Genomic DNA, 13347 nt, shown 5'->3' with positions numbered 1-13347 from the left:
GGAAGGAGGCACATGGGGCGATCCTGGGGGAGCATCAGGGAGCTCAGAGCCAGGGGAGGGGAGTTAAGAACCCCGCCACCTCCCTCCCTGGTGCCCACAGCTCAGGGTGGCTGTGGGCGGATGTGGCTGAGACCTAGGACCCACCTAAACAGCTCCACTTCATCATCCCCGAACGGCTTGTAATCCTCCTTTCCAAACATGCTGAGGTAGGCGGCCTTCATGTAGATGTAGGTGGCCTGTGCAAGGCAGAGCAAGAGTGAGAGGTAATCAGCCCCCCTCCATATACCTCCATTGCCAAGCCCCAGGGGAGAAACTGAGGGTGAGGAAGCTGAAGCGCCTTGGGGACTTGAGCTGGGAGCAAAGTCGAGGAGATGCCCACATCAAAGCCACTTCCCTCCCTTCTCTGATGCAGTGGAGGGAAGGACTCCAGCAACAAGTGGGTGTGCGGGACAGTGGGTGTGATGGACACACAAAGGGCAGTAAGGGCTTCTGAGAAGCAATTCCTTCAGACTGGACCCTTGAGAGCCAATGGGAAGATTCACAGAGACCTGAGAAAGAACTTTCCAGACAAGGCAAACAGCCTGAGCAAAGCCAGGTAGGGACCAAGATGTGTGGTAAAAAGGCGACAAATAGGTAGCATAAAGTATGGAATGTACAAACAGGTGGGAGGCCAGAAGAGTGAGTCAGGGTCCCTATGTATAACTGCCTTCTTGTGTGTCAGGCACTGTACATACCTCACCTCAATTGATCCCAAAGACAATGCCAGAAAGGAATCTGTACCTGGCCTCTGCTTCCTGGGACTGCAGAGCTTCTGGGACAGAGCTGGAAGCGTCCCCGGTTTTGTGCGCTTCCAGGGCCTTGCCCAGTGGATCCACAGCCAGCCCTGACAGGGAAGGTGCAGCTGTGCAGAGACCTCCATCCCCACCCCAAAGGTACATCCCTGAAATCTACTCCCGATCTCCGGGAGTCCAACACTCGAGAAACCTGGCTCTATCCTGCCCCCCTGTGGCCAAGCCTTGAACCTCAGCTCCTGCCACCGGGGGCTGTGGAGAAGTACCTGCCAGTGGCTCCCAAAAAAGTACAGGGGGTGGAGAAGGAAAGAGAGCAAAACGTCGTGGATTCTCAGGAAAAGTCAGAAAGCAGCCTCCACTTGGGGCCCCTCTCAGGCTGAAGCTCAGGGTTACTCCCAGTTCCACTCTGCCCTCCACACTTCCATCTGCCCTTCACAAAATGAGGAAGCAGGGGTGGTGAGGAGAATATCCCCACTCTTTAACCTCCTGGTGTCACCCTTACCTTTTCCCTCTCTACCTGGCACTGAGTCAGCAAGTCAGCATGATCTTACCTCCTCTATAGCTCTGGAATCCCAGTGGCCTCGCCCTCATTCTCTGCACCAGCATCCACCCCACATTGCCCTCACTCCAGGACATCAGGGATGTCTTTCTCCTGCCCTTGTCCATATGGTCTCCTAAGCCATCTCCTTGCTCTCATCCCTGTCCCTGCAAGCCACTTCCACACGACTGCCAGTCTGTTTTTGATTTAATTATTTTATTTAACAGAGAGCATGAGTGGGGAAGGGGCAGAGGGAGGACAAGCAGACTCCATACTGAGAGTGGAGCCTGACCTGTGGCTCAATCCCATGACCCTGAGATGGTTACCTGAGCTAAAATCAAGAGTCAGATGTTTGACCAAATGAGCCACCCAGGCACCCCACTCTGATCTTTTTAAAGTCAGGTCATATCAATTCCTCTTTGAAATCTTGATATCCCATCATGCTTAGGATAAAATCCAGACTCCCTGTAATGGACTATAAGCCCCTACACCGTTTCCTCCCCTAGTTTCCTCTCCAACTTCATGTTGTTCCCCCTCACTCACATCACTCTAGCTACACTGGTCTCTGGGCTGTTCCCTGAATACAGGAGATGCACTCAGCTTCCCCCTCCCCAACCCTTGTATCTCCAGTGTCCTTTGCCTGGAACACTCTTCATTAAGAAATCCTTATGGCTTGCTCCCAGACTTCATTCCGGTGTCTTCTCGGACAGGCCTTGCCTGACTTTTCTTTACTGCACATACCAGCCTGCCATTATATTATACTGTACACCTATTTGTGTGTTTCTTATCCCTCTTCCCACTAAAATATGGAAGGGTCTTTGTTCACTGCTGGATGTCCTCGGGGCCTGGCACGTGAGGTGCCCGACAACAGCAGGAGGGACTTCTTAGAGCACAGATCTAAGCCACAAACATGAGGCGCTCTCCCATTGTCAGGCTGAAGCCCAAACACCCCCTCAAGGCACTCTGTGCCTGCTTTTCTGATCCCTCTTCTGCCATTTCTCCCCCATCAGTCCTTAAACTCCCAGGCCTTCACCTGTGTCGTCCCTTTGCCTGGGATGTCACTGTCCCTCCTCATCAGGCTCATCTATGGGCCTCCTGTAAGAGCCTTCTGGTATCCCTCAGCCACCCCCAAACAACTTACCCTTATTGAGTCACCAGAAGTTAGGATGGATGCAGTGACCTAGAGTTCTGAGACCCAAAGACATCCAAGTTGCAAGGGATGCTATGGGGCCACAGGGACGGAAAACAGCCACCTCTCTGGGTGGGAGTCCTGTCTCCCCAGGCTTGTCTGATTGCCCAATGATTTCACACATTTATTTTGCTGGATAACTCTACCAGGCTCTGTGTAGATGGACAGTCCTTTGTCCTGAAGAAGCTTACAGAGTGACTTAAGGGGAAAGACACTCCACAGTACCCCTGCACTCCCACCTACAAAGCCCTTCACCAGTGACACAGAACACAGCACCCTGAGCCTCTGTCCTTGCTGCTCTCCTCACCTGGAGTATCCTTCCACTTCCTCCACTCTGCCACCCTAAATCCTCCTCTGTCTTCGTAGCTGGGCTGCTCAGGGCTGCATCTGAGCTCCCCTTAGATTCCCCCACTACGATGCTCAGCACAGCACTGTCCCCACTATGGGTGTGGCCATCTCAAGCAGCAAGCACTGGGAGAAATACAGAGGCTTCACATGGATGACTTGGCACAGTCCAGGCAAAGAGGGATTCTGAGCAGAGGGGATGATGCATATGGCAGTGGCCACACCCTAAGTCCCTAGAGCTGGAAGTTGGTGGATTCTGATGGCCAAGTGCTACAATTAGGAATGAATGAGGCCCCAGAATTCAAGGTGCTATAACCCCCCACTTTCACAGGAAACACTTCTGAGAAAAGCACTACAGAGAGAGGGGGCTGACCACCTCAAAGTCAGTGAGCTGGCAATAGAGCTGACTCACGGCCAGACTTCCTGACACCTGGGAGGCCTGGCCTTCCTCAGTTCATCCCAGCAGCTGCAAAGCCACCCCAGGCCTCTTCTTCCCTGTGTATGTGAACCCAGCTGCCTGCCTCCCTCCACAGGAACACTTCTAGGTCACTTTAGTTCAACAAGGTTCCCTGAGGTTGTGTTCCTGTTAGTGGTGTGAGGTGATGCAGAATGAATGCCAGGCCCACAGGGACTGGGTCTGAGGGAGCACCTTCAACAGCAAGGTGGTCTCAGGGCAAGAGGGGCCTCCTAGGTGGGACTTAAGGAACAAGGGAAAAGCAAAGGCCTTTGAGTCACACAGAACTGTCTTCAAATCCAGTGTCTGTCACCAGCAGCTGTGTGGGCCAGGGAAGTCACATACCTTCTCTTGGCCTCCATGTCCCTGTGCACCCAGTGGAGGTAATTCCTACCTCATCGGGTGTGCTATAGAGAATCAGCAAGTGCTGGGCACACAGCAAGAGCTCAGTGAAAGCCTGCCCCCTCCTCCAGCCCCGCCTGCCCCAGACCCAAAGAATTCCCTTTCAGCTTTGTCCTGGCAGAGGTACTGAAAAGGTAGGGGAGGGATGAGAAATCAGGATGTCAGGTCATTGAGACACACGGTCTGTGTATTTGCCAATACCAAATTGGATGCTCTCTGATGATCTCTGTGATTCTAAGAGTCTTAGTCCAGCATTCTCTGCTATCATTACTGTGATGATAATGGCTAATACTTGTTTCACCACTTACCATAACGTCGTAAGTTTTCACTCACTGTGGGCATCTGCTGTGCCTTATTTCGCCTTTATAGCATCTCTTTAATGCCTCCTCCCACCAACCAACACTTTTTCTGGGGACCTTATTTTTTTCTTGAGAACCACCCCTCTCGTATTCTTGATCCATGAGGAGTCTTCCCACTCCTGTTTCCAAGCACTGACATGTGATCTATGCCAGACCAGTGAGCCTCGACTGTGGGACTATGGTTGAAACCAAAGGGAAGATGTGAGTTAGGGTCAGGCAGTCCATAGCCACCCTGTCACAAGAAGAAAACCCTCCTGCACAGCAAAGATGTCAAAGGGCAGAGTACAGCCACAGATGGAAAAATGTCAAGCCCAGGTGACATAATTTGAATTCCAGGATCCAGCCCTACCTGAAATCATTTGTGCCTAGAATTTTCAGTTCTATCAACCAAAGAGCCTTTTGTGTTTTCAACCTGCATAGTCCATATTTAGTGGCCACTAACCCCAAGTGACTTTTTAAGTTTAAATTTGAATTAAAATTAAATAAAATTGAAAGCACCCAGTTTGCACTAACACACTGCAGGTGCTCAATGTGCCCATGTAGCTGGGGGCTACCTCTACCATAACAGAATGTTCTCTTAGCGCTCACCCAGACAGCTGAGCCATGCTTCTGTCCCTTGTGACTAAAAAATCTTGACTGACACTGTAGTTCTAAACTTTATCTGCTCCTCACGGTCTTTAGTTCCTACCAACCCTGAGTCCTCTTAGAACTTATGGTTCTGTTTAAATTCCAGCTGAGACAGGCTTTCAGTCAAGGGTTTGGCCCTGGGTCTGGGGGCCTCATGGCCAGACGGGGTTGGCCTGGTCCCTCAAGGTCCCCAGCACCTGGTATCAGCCCACCTTGGACCAGGAGTTCTCCTTGCTGAGCAGGTCGGCATAGAAGTAGGCCATCTTCCACTGGCCCTTGTAGGTGAAGCACCACATCAGCTCCCAGTAACACATGTGGTGGAACTGCTTCCAGTGCTGCTGGGCCTCACAGCACTCCTCGAACCGCTGGATGGCCTGCGGGCACCTGCTGGTCAGCCTCGTGGTCCCACCGCCCTGCCCCATTCCATAGCAAGCCCAGCCTCCTCCAGCGCACAGTGGTCCAGCCCTGTGCCAGGCTCAGGGAGGGAGGGCAGGCAGCAGTGCTGGGGAGACAGGAGTTCTGGGCTCCAGGCCTGGTTCTATTGACTAAGTCTTATAGGACGAGCTTGGGCCCAGTTACTGCCCCTCCCTGGGACTCTAGTCTTTCTGCACAGAATGAAAGGATGGGATGGAGCTGTAATGGAAGGACAGGAGGCAGGGGAAAGTATTAATATGAAAGCAATACAATGTCTGTGCCTCACAGGAAACTCCAAAGTTTCCAATAGCTCCCACAAAAGGACCTGGACCTGGGGCATCTGTCTTGCTGCTTGAGGAATCACAGCCAAGGCCAGATGGAGACCCCAGAACTCTACATTGTACAGTCCCTCCTGGGGACTCAGCCAGACCCATGTCCCTCCCCTCTCGAACCCCTTCGATGGCTCCCATCTACGGAGACCCCCCAGCCAGGTCATCAAGGTGCCCACCTCACACCCTGGCACTGCTGTTCCACTCACAGTGCCTGTCACCATGCCCTGAGTAAGCGGGGCTTCCCACCCCAGCTCACCAAAGGACCTCCGGGTGCAGGAATGCTACAGTCCTGCATCTCCCCATCAGGTCTTCCTCACCACGAATGCCACCTCCTCCCTCATCTTCCCAGGCTGTCCCATTCCAAATTGCTTCTCCCACCCCTGCTCTCTTGTTGGTTCTCTCTTAGAGCCCTCCTCCCAGAGTCCACCCACTGGTCTGGGAGATCACAAGGGGTCACCAGCACTGGCTCAGTCCCCTCCCTTACTCACTGTGTCAACATTGCCTTTTATGGCTTCAATCCGCCCCGCAAAGAACAGGAAGATGGCGCCCTGCAATGACATGCACACAGATCTGTGTGGGCACGCAGGGCACACATGGGCAGGGGCTGGTGCCAGCAGGCAGGCGGGGGGGCCCACCTTAGGGTATCGCTTCAGGTAGGGCTTCAAGAGCTTCTCTGCTTCCTCGATGTTGACATTCCCGGTACCTGAAGGAGGCGAGGGGACAGCACATATCACCATCACCGGCTCTTAGAACCCCCCTGGCAATCTACCAGAGGCTTCCTGGGGCCGCCTCTTCCCTCTCTGTGAAATGGGGGTAATTCTTCTACCTCCAGGGTGATGTGAGGATTATATAAGATGGTGCTGACATCATCCCGGCACACCAGCCAGGCTCAATTACCAAGAGCCCATGCCCGCCTCAGGGGTACCCACAACCCCCAGGGTCCCCTACAGGGTCCTCACACCCTCTACAAGGTGGGCATGGCCACCCCATTTCACAGATGAGAAAACTGAGGCTGGAACCTGGTTACACTGTGAGGAAGTGAACGGTCGGCAGGCCAGGCCACAACACTGCTGACGCAGCTCCGTTGGTTCTGGCTTCAGAGCCCCACCTGGCCCAGTCCTGGGGGCCCAAGCAGGGTCTGCAGCTCCTTGCCCTCCAGTCCCCTGCCCTGAGAGCCAACCACACCCTAGATGCCCCGTTCTGGCTGTCTCCCCGCCACCCCCACGAGGGCATTCTTACCGAGCACAAAGGTGAGGAAGGTGTGGTAGCAGAGCAGCAGCATGACACAGAGCACAGCGCGGAAGCTGTGTCCTGACGCGCCCTCCTCCAGCTGCAGCAGCCCGTAGTCCTGGGGGAGAGAGCGCGGTGGGCTGAGGCCGGACCCAGGCTGGGGGCAGGGCCGGGAGGTCACCAGACAGCTGGGAGGGCCGTGCTGCTGGAGCAGGGACAGGAAAGCACTGGACTCTGCATCTGGATCCCTGCTGGTCAGGTCAGCCGCGCTCAGGCGGGGCCACCCTCAGCCAGGCTCCCCTCTCGGTACCCTGGCCACCTTTCTGGGGGCAGGGGACATTGCTGCCAAGGCCAGGGCAGAGGCTTGGGTCCAGGTGTCCCCCACTTCCTCAATAGCTCCTTCCCCATTCCTGCCCTTATTTACCTGCTGGCCCCCAGGGTGAGCAATGAGGCCCTGAGCAGCCCCGGGTCTGGTCAGGGAGGAAGAGAAGCCAGACTGCACTTGAGGCAGATAATCCTAACCATAGACTCAGAGCACAGATGGGACCATGAGGACTGCGGCCTGGGAAGGCTTCCTGGAGAAAAAGGCTCTAGAGCTTGGCTGGGGAGGAGAGGCCAGACTCCCCTAGTGTCCCTGTCTGCAGTCCGCCCCCATCTATTCTTCAGGGTATTCTCCTTCTTTCTAATATACAAATCTGACCTACCTCACCCCTGGCCTCAAACCTGCCACAGCTTCCTTGCCTTCAGGATAAAAATGAAGCCAGAGCTGGTGTCTGAGGGCTCTCCCACTTTGGCCTCGCCACCCTCTCCTCCTACCCAGGCAAGCCACACTGTCCCATATCTTGGCCTTTCTCATGCTCCTCCCTCCTGTCATCATCCTGAAATCCTTCTCAGGACTCAAGGGCCCTCTTAAGAAAACAAAACTAAAAGGGACCTTTGGAGCCTCTAACCGGTGCTCCCCCGGACCCAGTCCATGGACCATGGACAGGTCTCCAGACAGACATGAGGCTCAGAATCCCAAGATCCCAAGTGATCTCAGTTCTCAGTTCTCTGTCTGTCCTGATGGTGTCCAGGAGAAAGCCCCAGTCCTGTGCTGGTGTGTGTTCAACACCACTGTCGCTCTAAACACCTCTTCCCGCAAGAAAACAGCCTTGGTAGATCGTACACCCTGCTTTCGCAAGACCGCTTGGTGCTCGTAGGATTTATGGTTATGATTATGTTCTTATCATGCCAAATAACATGCATTTTCTATGTAGTAGTGTTTCCTTTAGATAAACCTAAGTTAAAAATATGAGCCATTTGGGAGGAAAATAATACATAAATAATAATATAGAGGTCTGCGGACCTGGCAAAAATCAGGCGAGGCCAGAGGAAGTTCAAGTTTGAGAAACACTGATCAGTCTAAAACAAAAAAGCCCCTTATTTTACCCAAAAAAGACACAGAGGAGGAGATGAGGCTGGACTGATCCAGGACTCCTGACTCTCAGGCCACTGTTTCTTCTACCACAATGGGCCTCCTCCACCAGGGAGTTTCCCTGATTTGCTACCTAGTACTCAGATTCCTGCCTTTAGGAAAGTCTCTGGGCGCTTCAGTCCTCTGGTTTCTGTCCTCAAGGCCTAATGCACAGTAGTGCTTCTCTTAGGTGACTCCCAGACAAAAAAAAATGGTTCCAAGGGAAAGAATTTTCTCAAGGTCTTCCAAAGGAAGGAGAACCAGGTTGCTGACACCTGTAAGACTCAGAGAACATGATTCCAGGCCATTGCACGAAGCTGCCCTTCACACCATCCTTACCCTACAGCCTCTTTACCCTGTGAGGGACTGGGCAGGGATCACTGGCCCCATTTGATTGGAGAGCAGACTGAGGCTCAGAGAGGCCTGGGCCTTGTCCAGGGCCACACACTGAGGGGGGCTGTGCTAGGACTGGCACACAGGGCCTGCAGCCCCGCAGCCCCACCCTGTCCAGCTGAGGCAGTCAAGAGTCCCAGAAGGCAGGTGGTTACCTTGTTTCCTGAAAATCCCACAAACTCCAGAAGCCGCAGGATCCTGGTAGGAAGCATAGACAGCGTCTGGCAGGAACAGGGGTAGGTGGTCATGAGGAGGGGTAGAAGCTGTCTCTCCTCCCCAAACCCCCAGAATCCTGCAGGAAATCCTGAAGGAGCAGGACCTCTCTCCAGAACATCCACAAGGAGGCCTGAGGTTTCTCAGAAAGCCAACTTCCCCGAAGAGAAAAGCACCTCAGTGCGACAACTAAGAGCAAACTGTCTAACTCCCAATCTCACCGTGCCCACTGGGTCACCCCGGACCAGCTACATAGCCTTTCTATGCCTCGGTTTCCTCATCTGGGAACCATAATAGCCCCTTCCTCCCAGGGGTACTGTGAAGGATCAGACGGCAGCTGGTGATGTCACACTGAACCCCTGCTCTGCACCAGGGGCTCTGGCTTTGCATCTGATCCTCAACAGTCCTGCCAAGAAAGATCACTGCCCTGTCCGACAGATGGAAAAACAGAGGCAGGGATAAGTGACAGGACAGGTCTAAGGCCCCATAGCTCATCAGAAGGTGAGCCAGTTCTCAAACCCAGGACAGCCTGGCTATAACCTGCTAAAGCATCTGATGAACTCTACAGTTTGAACTTCTCAGCACTAAGGCCAGGATCCCTGTTCCCACTTTACATACAAGGAAACTGGGATTCAGAGTGGGGCAGGGACTCCTGCCCCAAGGCCTGCTCCTGGAACAGCCTTGCCTAGAGGGGAGAGAGCCATACCCTGCCACACACGCACTTCTGGCCAGGTCTCTGGACATCTGGGGACAAGAGTCTAAATTGTTGATGAGCAGCTCCTCCTCCCAAGAAGAGGCTTCAGAGCCTCCCCGCCTAGCTTAGCTCACACTGTTCCTTCTGCCTTGAATGCCCTTCCCGCCTACAGATCCTTCAGGACCCAACCCAAATATTCCCTCCATGAAACCTTCCCTAACCTCTCCCCAGGAAGGGGTCCTCGGCTTTCTGTTCCTGTGGTTGCCCACTGCTTCCAGGCCTTTCTCCCTCCCTGCTACTGGTCAATATTTAACCACCAGGTCTCCAGAGTAGAAAAAGGCCCTCATTTATTGTGTTTGTCTTTTCCTGGTCCTATAAACACCGCCACCCTGGTGCATTTCAAGCTTTCAACTTGACCTGGGAAGAAATGCATGGAGGGACTTCTGAAGCCAGCGCCAGCACCCACTCCCACCCCAGATGCTAGCTCTGAGCATCCGAGGCTGGCAACAGGTCTGCTTTACTGCTAGGTCCCTGGGCCAGCATGAGGTCCAGCGCTGTAAGCCAGCAGAGAGCAGGTGTACGGGCACTCCCAACTCACCAGGTTGAAGGCTCCCACACCGAGCTTCACACCTCCTTCAAAGTGTCTGTGGTTTTCTCCCTTGCAGTATTGTGAGGACTGCACAAGGCTGTCCAGCTCCCTGTGGAGAGAGGCAAAGTCTTGTTCAGCCACATAGTGGGGGCAAGGTTCCCATTCCAGCTGGGACTAAGGTTGCCCCCCACTCCCAGCTGTTCCCAGAACTCGCTGGTGGTAGATTGGTAAGGGTTCTGGCAATGCAGAGAGCTGACATTCGAGGAATTTCTAACTCCATCTCCATAACAAGATACTCCTTGCTCCTGAATGTCAGCCTTATCAGCCCTAGGGCACCTGCCTTGTCCAAAGTTTGCACATGCTCTGCATTCTCTCTAGAACAGTTTCTCTACTCTGGCACTACTGACATTTTAGGCTGGATAAATTCTTCGTTCGGGGGGGTGGCAGGGGGCTGTCTGTATTATCCCAGGATGTTTAGTGGTATCCCTGGCCGCCACCCACTAGATGCCAGAAGCAACCTCCCCCAAGGCTGTCACAACCAAAATGTCTCCAAATATTGCCAAATGTCCCAGTGAGGAGCCACTGAGCTAACTCCAACTCCCCCTCCTTCAAGAAGTCTACCTGGAGCCTCTTGGTTGAAATCCAGCCCTCTTCGTCCTGGTCATCAGTCACATAGAATCCAGATCCCAGCCCGCCCTGGGCGGGTCAAAGGGTTTAAAGATGCGCCGGCCGGCCTCCTTCCTGGGCCATGAGCATCTTGAGGGCTTTTAGTCAGCAAACACTGACTGTGGCCTCTCTGTGCCAGGCACTGGAGGACAGCTAGAAGCAAAGCCACCAAGCTCCTGCCCTCACAACTCTCCTGCTCTGGAGGACAGACCCCCATCAAGTCACTGTGAGGATGAGGAAGGCCTCAAAGAAGAAGACTACCGGGGCCTGATCTAGTCTGGGGTTCAGGGAAGGTCTCCCTGAGAAGCTGACATTTGAGCTGAAACCTAGGGATGGGGAGGTTAGCCTGGCACAGAAAGAGTGATCCCAGCAGAGAGACAGCATGTCCAAAAGCCCCCGGAGTAGGAATGAGCTTGGCATGTTTGAAGAACTGAGGGAAGGCCCAAATGTCTGAGGCACAATGAGATGGAAGATATTGCTCAGAGGGCAGGAGGAGCTCCCAGGAATGACTCAGCAATGACCTGGGACTTTATTTCAAGAGCAAGAGGGAATTCGTATGGGGTGACTTGACAGGATCTGTGTTTTGGAAACATCACTCTGGCAGCTAGGGAGGAAACTGGAGGGGCCAGAGCCCACTTCCAGCACAGACCCACAAGGTAATGCAGTGCCCATATACTACATGGGGTCTTACATCCCAGCAGTACCTTGAAATCAAACTCACAGTATCTCTTCAGGGAAACAGTCACGTTAGATGGGGGAAATAAGATGATGCATAGTCTCAAGTCAATTCAAGTCAACTTTTAATGGAAAATGAGTTTTAATGCCAAACTTGAGGGGAGAAATTGGGCTTTTGAAGCTTTTTTGATTTTAGAATTGTAAGGACTGTGGTGCCATATCAAGTAGAAGTGTTTGGACTGAGTTTTATTTCTTTTATCCATTAAACTAGGCCCATGGCTGGCCCACAGCTGAGAAGGCATGGAAATGATCTGGCCCTCGGGAGGGTGAGAGTGTATACTGGAGGGTCGAAGGCAGGCTTCATGCGAAAGCGGCATTTGGATTGAGTCTTAACAGATAGGTAAGGGTTCTGTTGCTGTTCTCAAAGAGACAGTCCTTGTGCCTGCCTCCGAGCCTCTACCACACCAAGAAGTTTATCCAGAATCTGTCTGATTTTCCTGTGCTCAGGGTCAGGCATAGACTCAAGGGAACCAAATGAACAGATATAATAAAAAACCAGGGGAATAATATTCTGGAAAACTGAGGTCCTGAGGATGCAGAAATCTGCCTGAGGTCACATGGCATTCTAGGCTTCCTGCCACCACCGCCTTCCTGCTCTCTACCTCCCACAAAGAGGCCAGAGGGGCCCAGAGTCGCAGACGCCGTGGACCCAGTCACCCCCAAACCAGCCCCACTTACTTGTAGGTCTGGTAGCTGTTTCGAACTTTGATGCCACCCTTGATGAAGCTCACCATGTTCTCATCCTGCAGGAGGGAGAGATGCTAAGAGCCAGGCCTGGGTGGGGAGCCACAGGCTTGAGAAGAATCATACAGGGCTTTGGGCCCAGCCTGCCCCACCTCGGGCCCAGCCCTAAAAGGAGCCCTGGAGGGATGGGGTCAGGCGTTGAGGTCAGGCCTCCCGAACCCCTGGGACCTGAGATAAGGATTTCCTTGCCAAACAAGCCCTCCAGAATGTCCAGGGCTCACCCACAGCCTCCCAGTTACATATGCTAAGTGCCTGGAGAAGGACCTGGAGGAGGGACTCCCAGTGGTTAACAGTGCCTCCTCTAGGTGGACGAACCGTGGCAAAGCGAGAGGGAAGCTCATTTTGGGGGGGGGGGATTTTTCTGTTTTTTTTACAACAAGCAGCTACTTACCACATCTGTGATTTAAAGCACCACTACCTACAGCCTAGATGTAGTTCCATTCCTGGGGCTATGCCCAAGAAGAACATGGGCTGCAGAAGTCACCTTCCAGAACATTCATGGCACCAGTGTTTATAGCCACCAGTAACTACAAACAACCCAAATGGCCTTCAGCAGGAGAATGGATAAACAGACTGCTGTATCCATAGAAGGGAATATTATACAACCGCATATGGTTGAGTGAGTAAAGAAAGCAAGTCCCACACAGCCTGAGGGCTTAAGAAGCTTGAAGCCAACTAAAACACAACAATATGCTGCTAAGACATGAATAGAAAGCTGAGAAAACTATTTTTAAAAAAATAAGGTGGGGGATGATCAACAAAACTCTAGGCAGTGGTTTCCCCATGAAGGGAGGCAGGGGACAGTGTGGGGAGGAGCCCAGGGGGCCAGGGGACTCGCTAGCTATGTTCTGTCCTCTGGTTGGGTGGGGGAAACCATGGGCATTTATTTATTATGTGTAATAAAATATATAAATAAATAGAAGGCCACTAACAATGCAATTATTAACAGTAATCCTAATGAGAATTTAGGATTAATCTAATTCTAATTACCTGAAGTACAAAAAGAACAGAAGCTAACAAAAATAAATAGTATCCTAATAATAAAATCCATATATGCCTCTCTACCCCAATACCCACATTCACATGATGATTACATGTTCTAACCCAGGCTTTCTGGTGAGATCACCACTGTGTGGTGAGGACCACAGGCTCTGAGTCCAGCCCTGCATTCAAACCCCA

At 52.7% G+C, this 13347-nt stretch overlaps 1 protein-coding gene across 10 annotated transcripts in view; it reads right to left on the bottom strand.

Annotated features, from left to right (window-relative positions):
- Positions 1-13347, bottom strand: part of TTC39A (tetratricopeptide repeat domain 39A) — a 49802-nt gene that overhangs the window by 7699 nt on the left and 28756 nt on the right. For all 10 annotated transcript variants that reach the window (XM_047727959.1, XM_047727958.1, XM_047727956.1 and 7 more), the window contains exons 6-13: positions 12103-12167; positions 10033-10132; positions 8683-8748; positions 6691-6799; positions 6087-6154; positions 5940-5999; positions 4918-5079; positions 145-236 (exon numbers count right to left, since the gene is read on the bottom strand). In XM_047727959.1, coding sequence (XP_047583915.1) covers positions 145-236; positions 4918-5079; positions 5940-5999; positions 6087-6154; positions 6691-6799; positions 8683-8748; positions 10033-10132; positions 12103-12167 — 722 coding nt within the window. The remainder of the gene's footprint in view (positions 1-144; positions 237-4917; positions 5080-5939; positions 6000-6086; positions 6155-6690; positions 6800-8682; positions 8749-10032; positions 10133-12102; positions 12168-13347) is intronic.

This window comes from Lutra lutra, chromosome 4 (genome assembly GCF_902655055.1).
Source record: "Lutra lutra chromosome 4, mLutLut1.2, whole genome shotgun sequence".
Lineage (NCBI taxonomy): Eukaryota > Metazoa > Chordata > Mammalia > Carnivora > Mustelidae > Lutra > Lutra lutra.
Note: the sequence above shows the minus strand (reverse complement) of the source record. Positions and strands in the feature narration are given on the sequence as shown.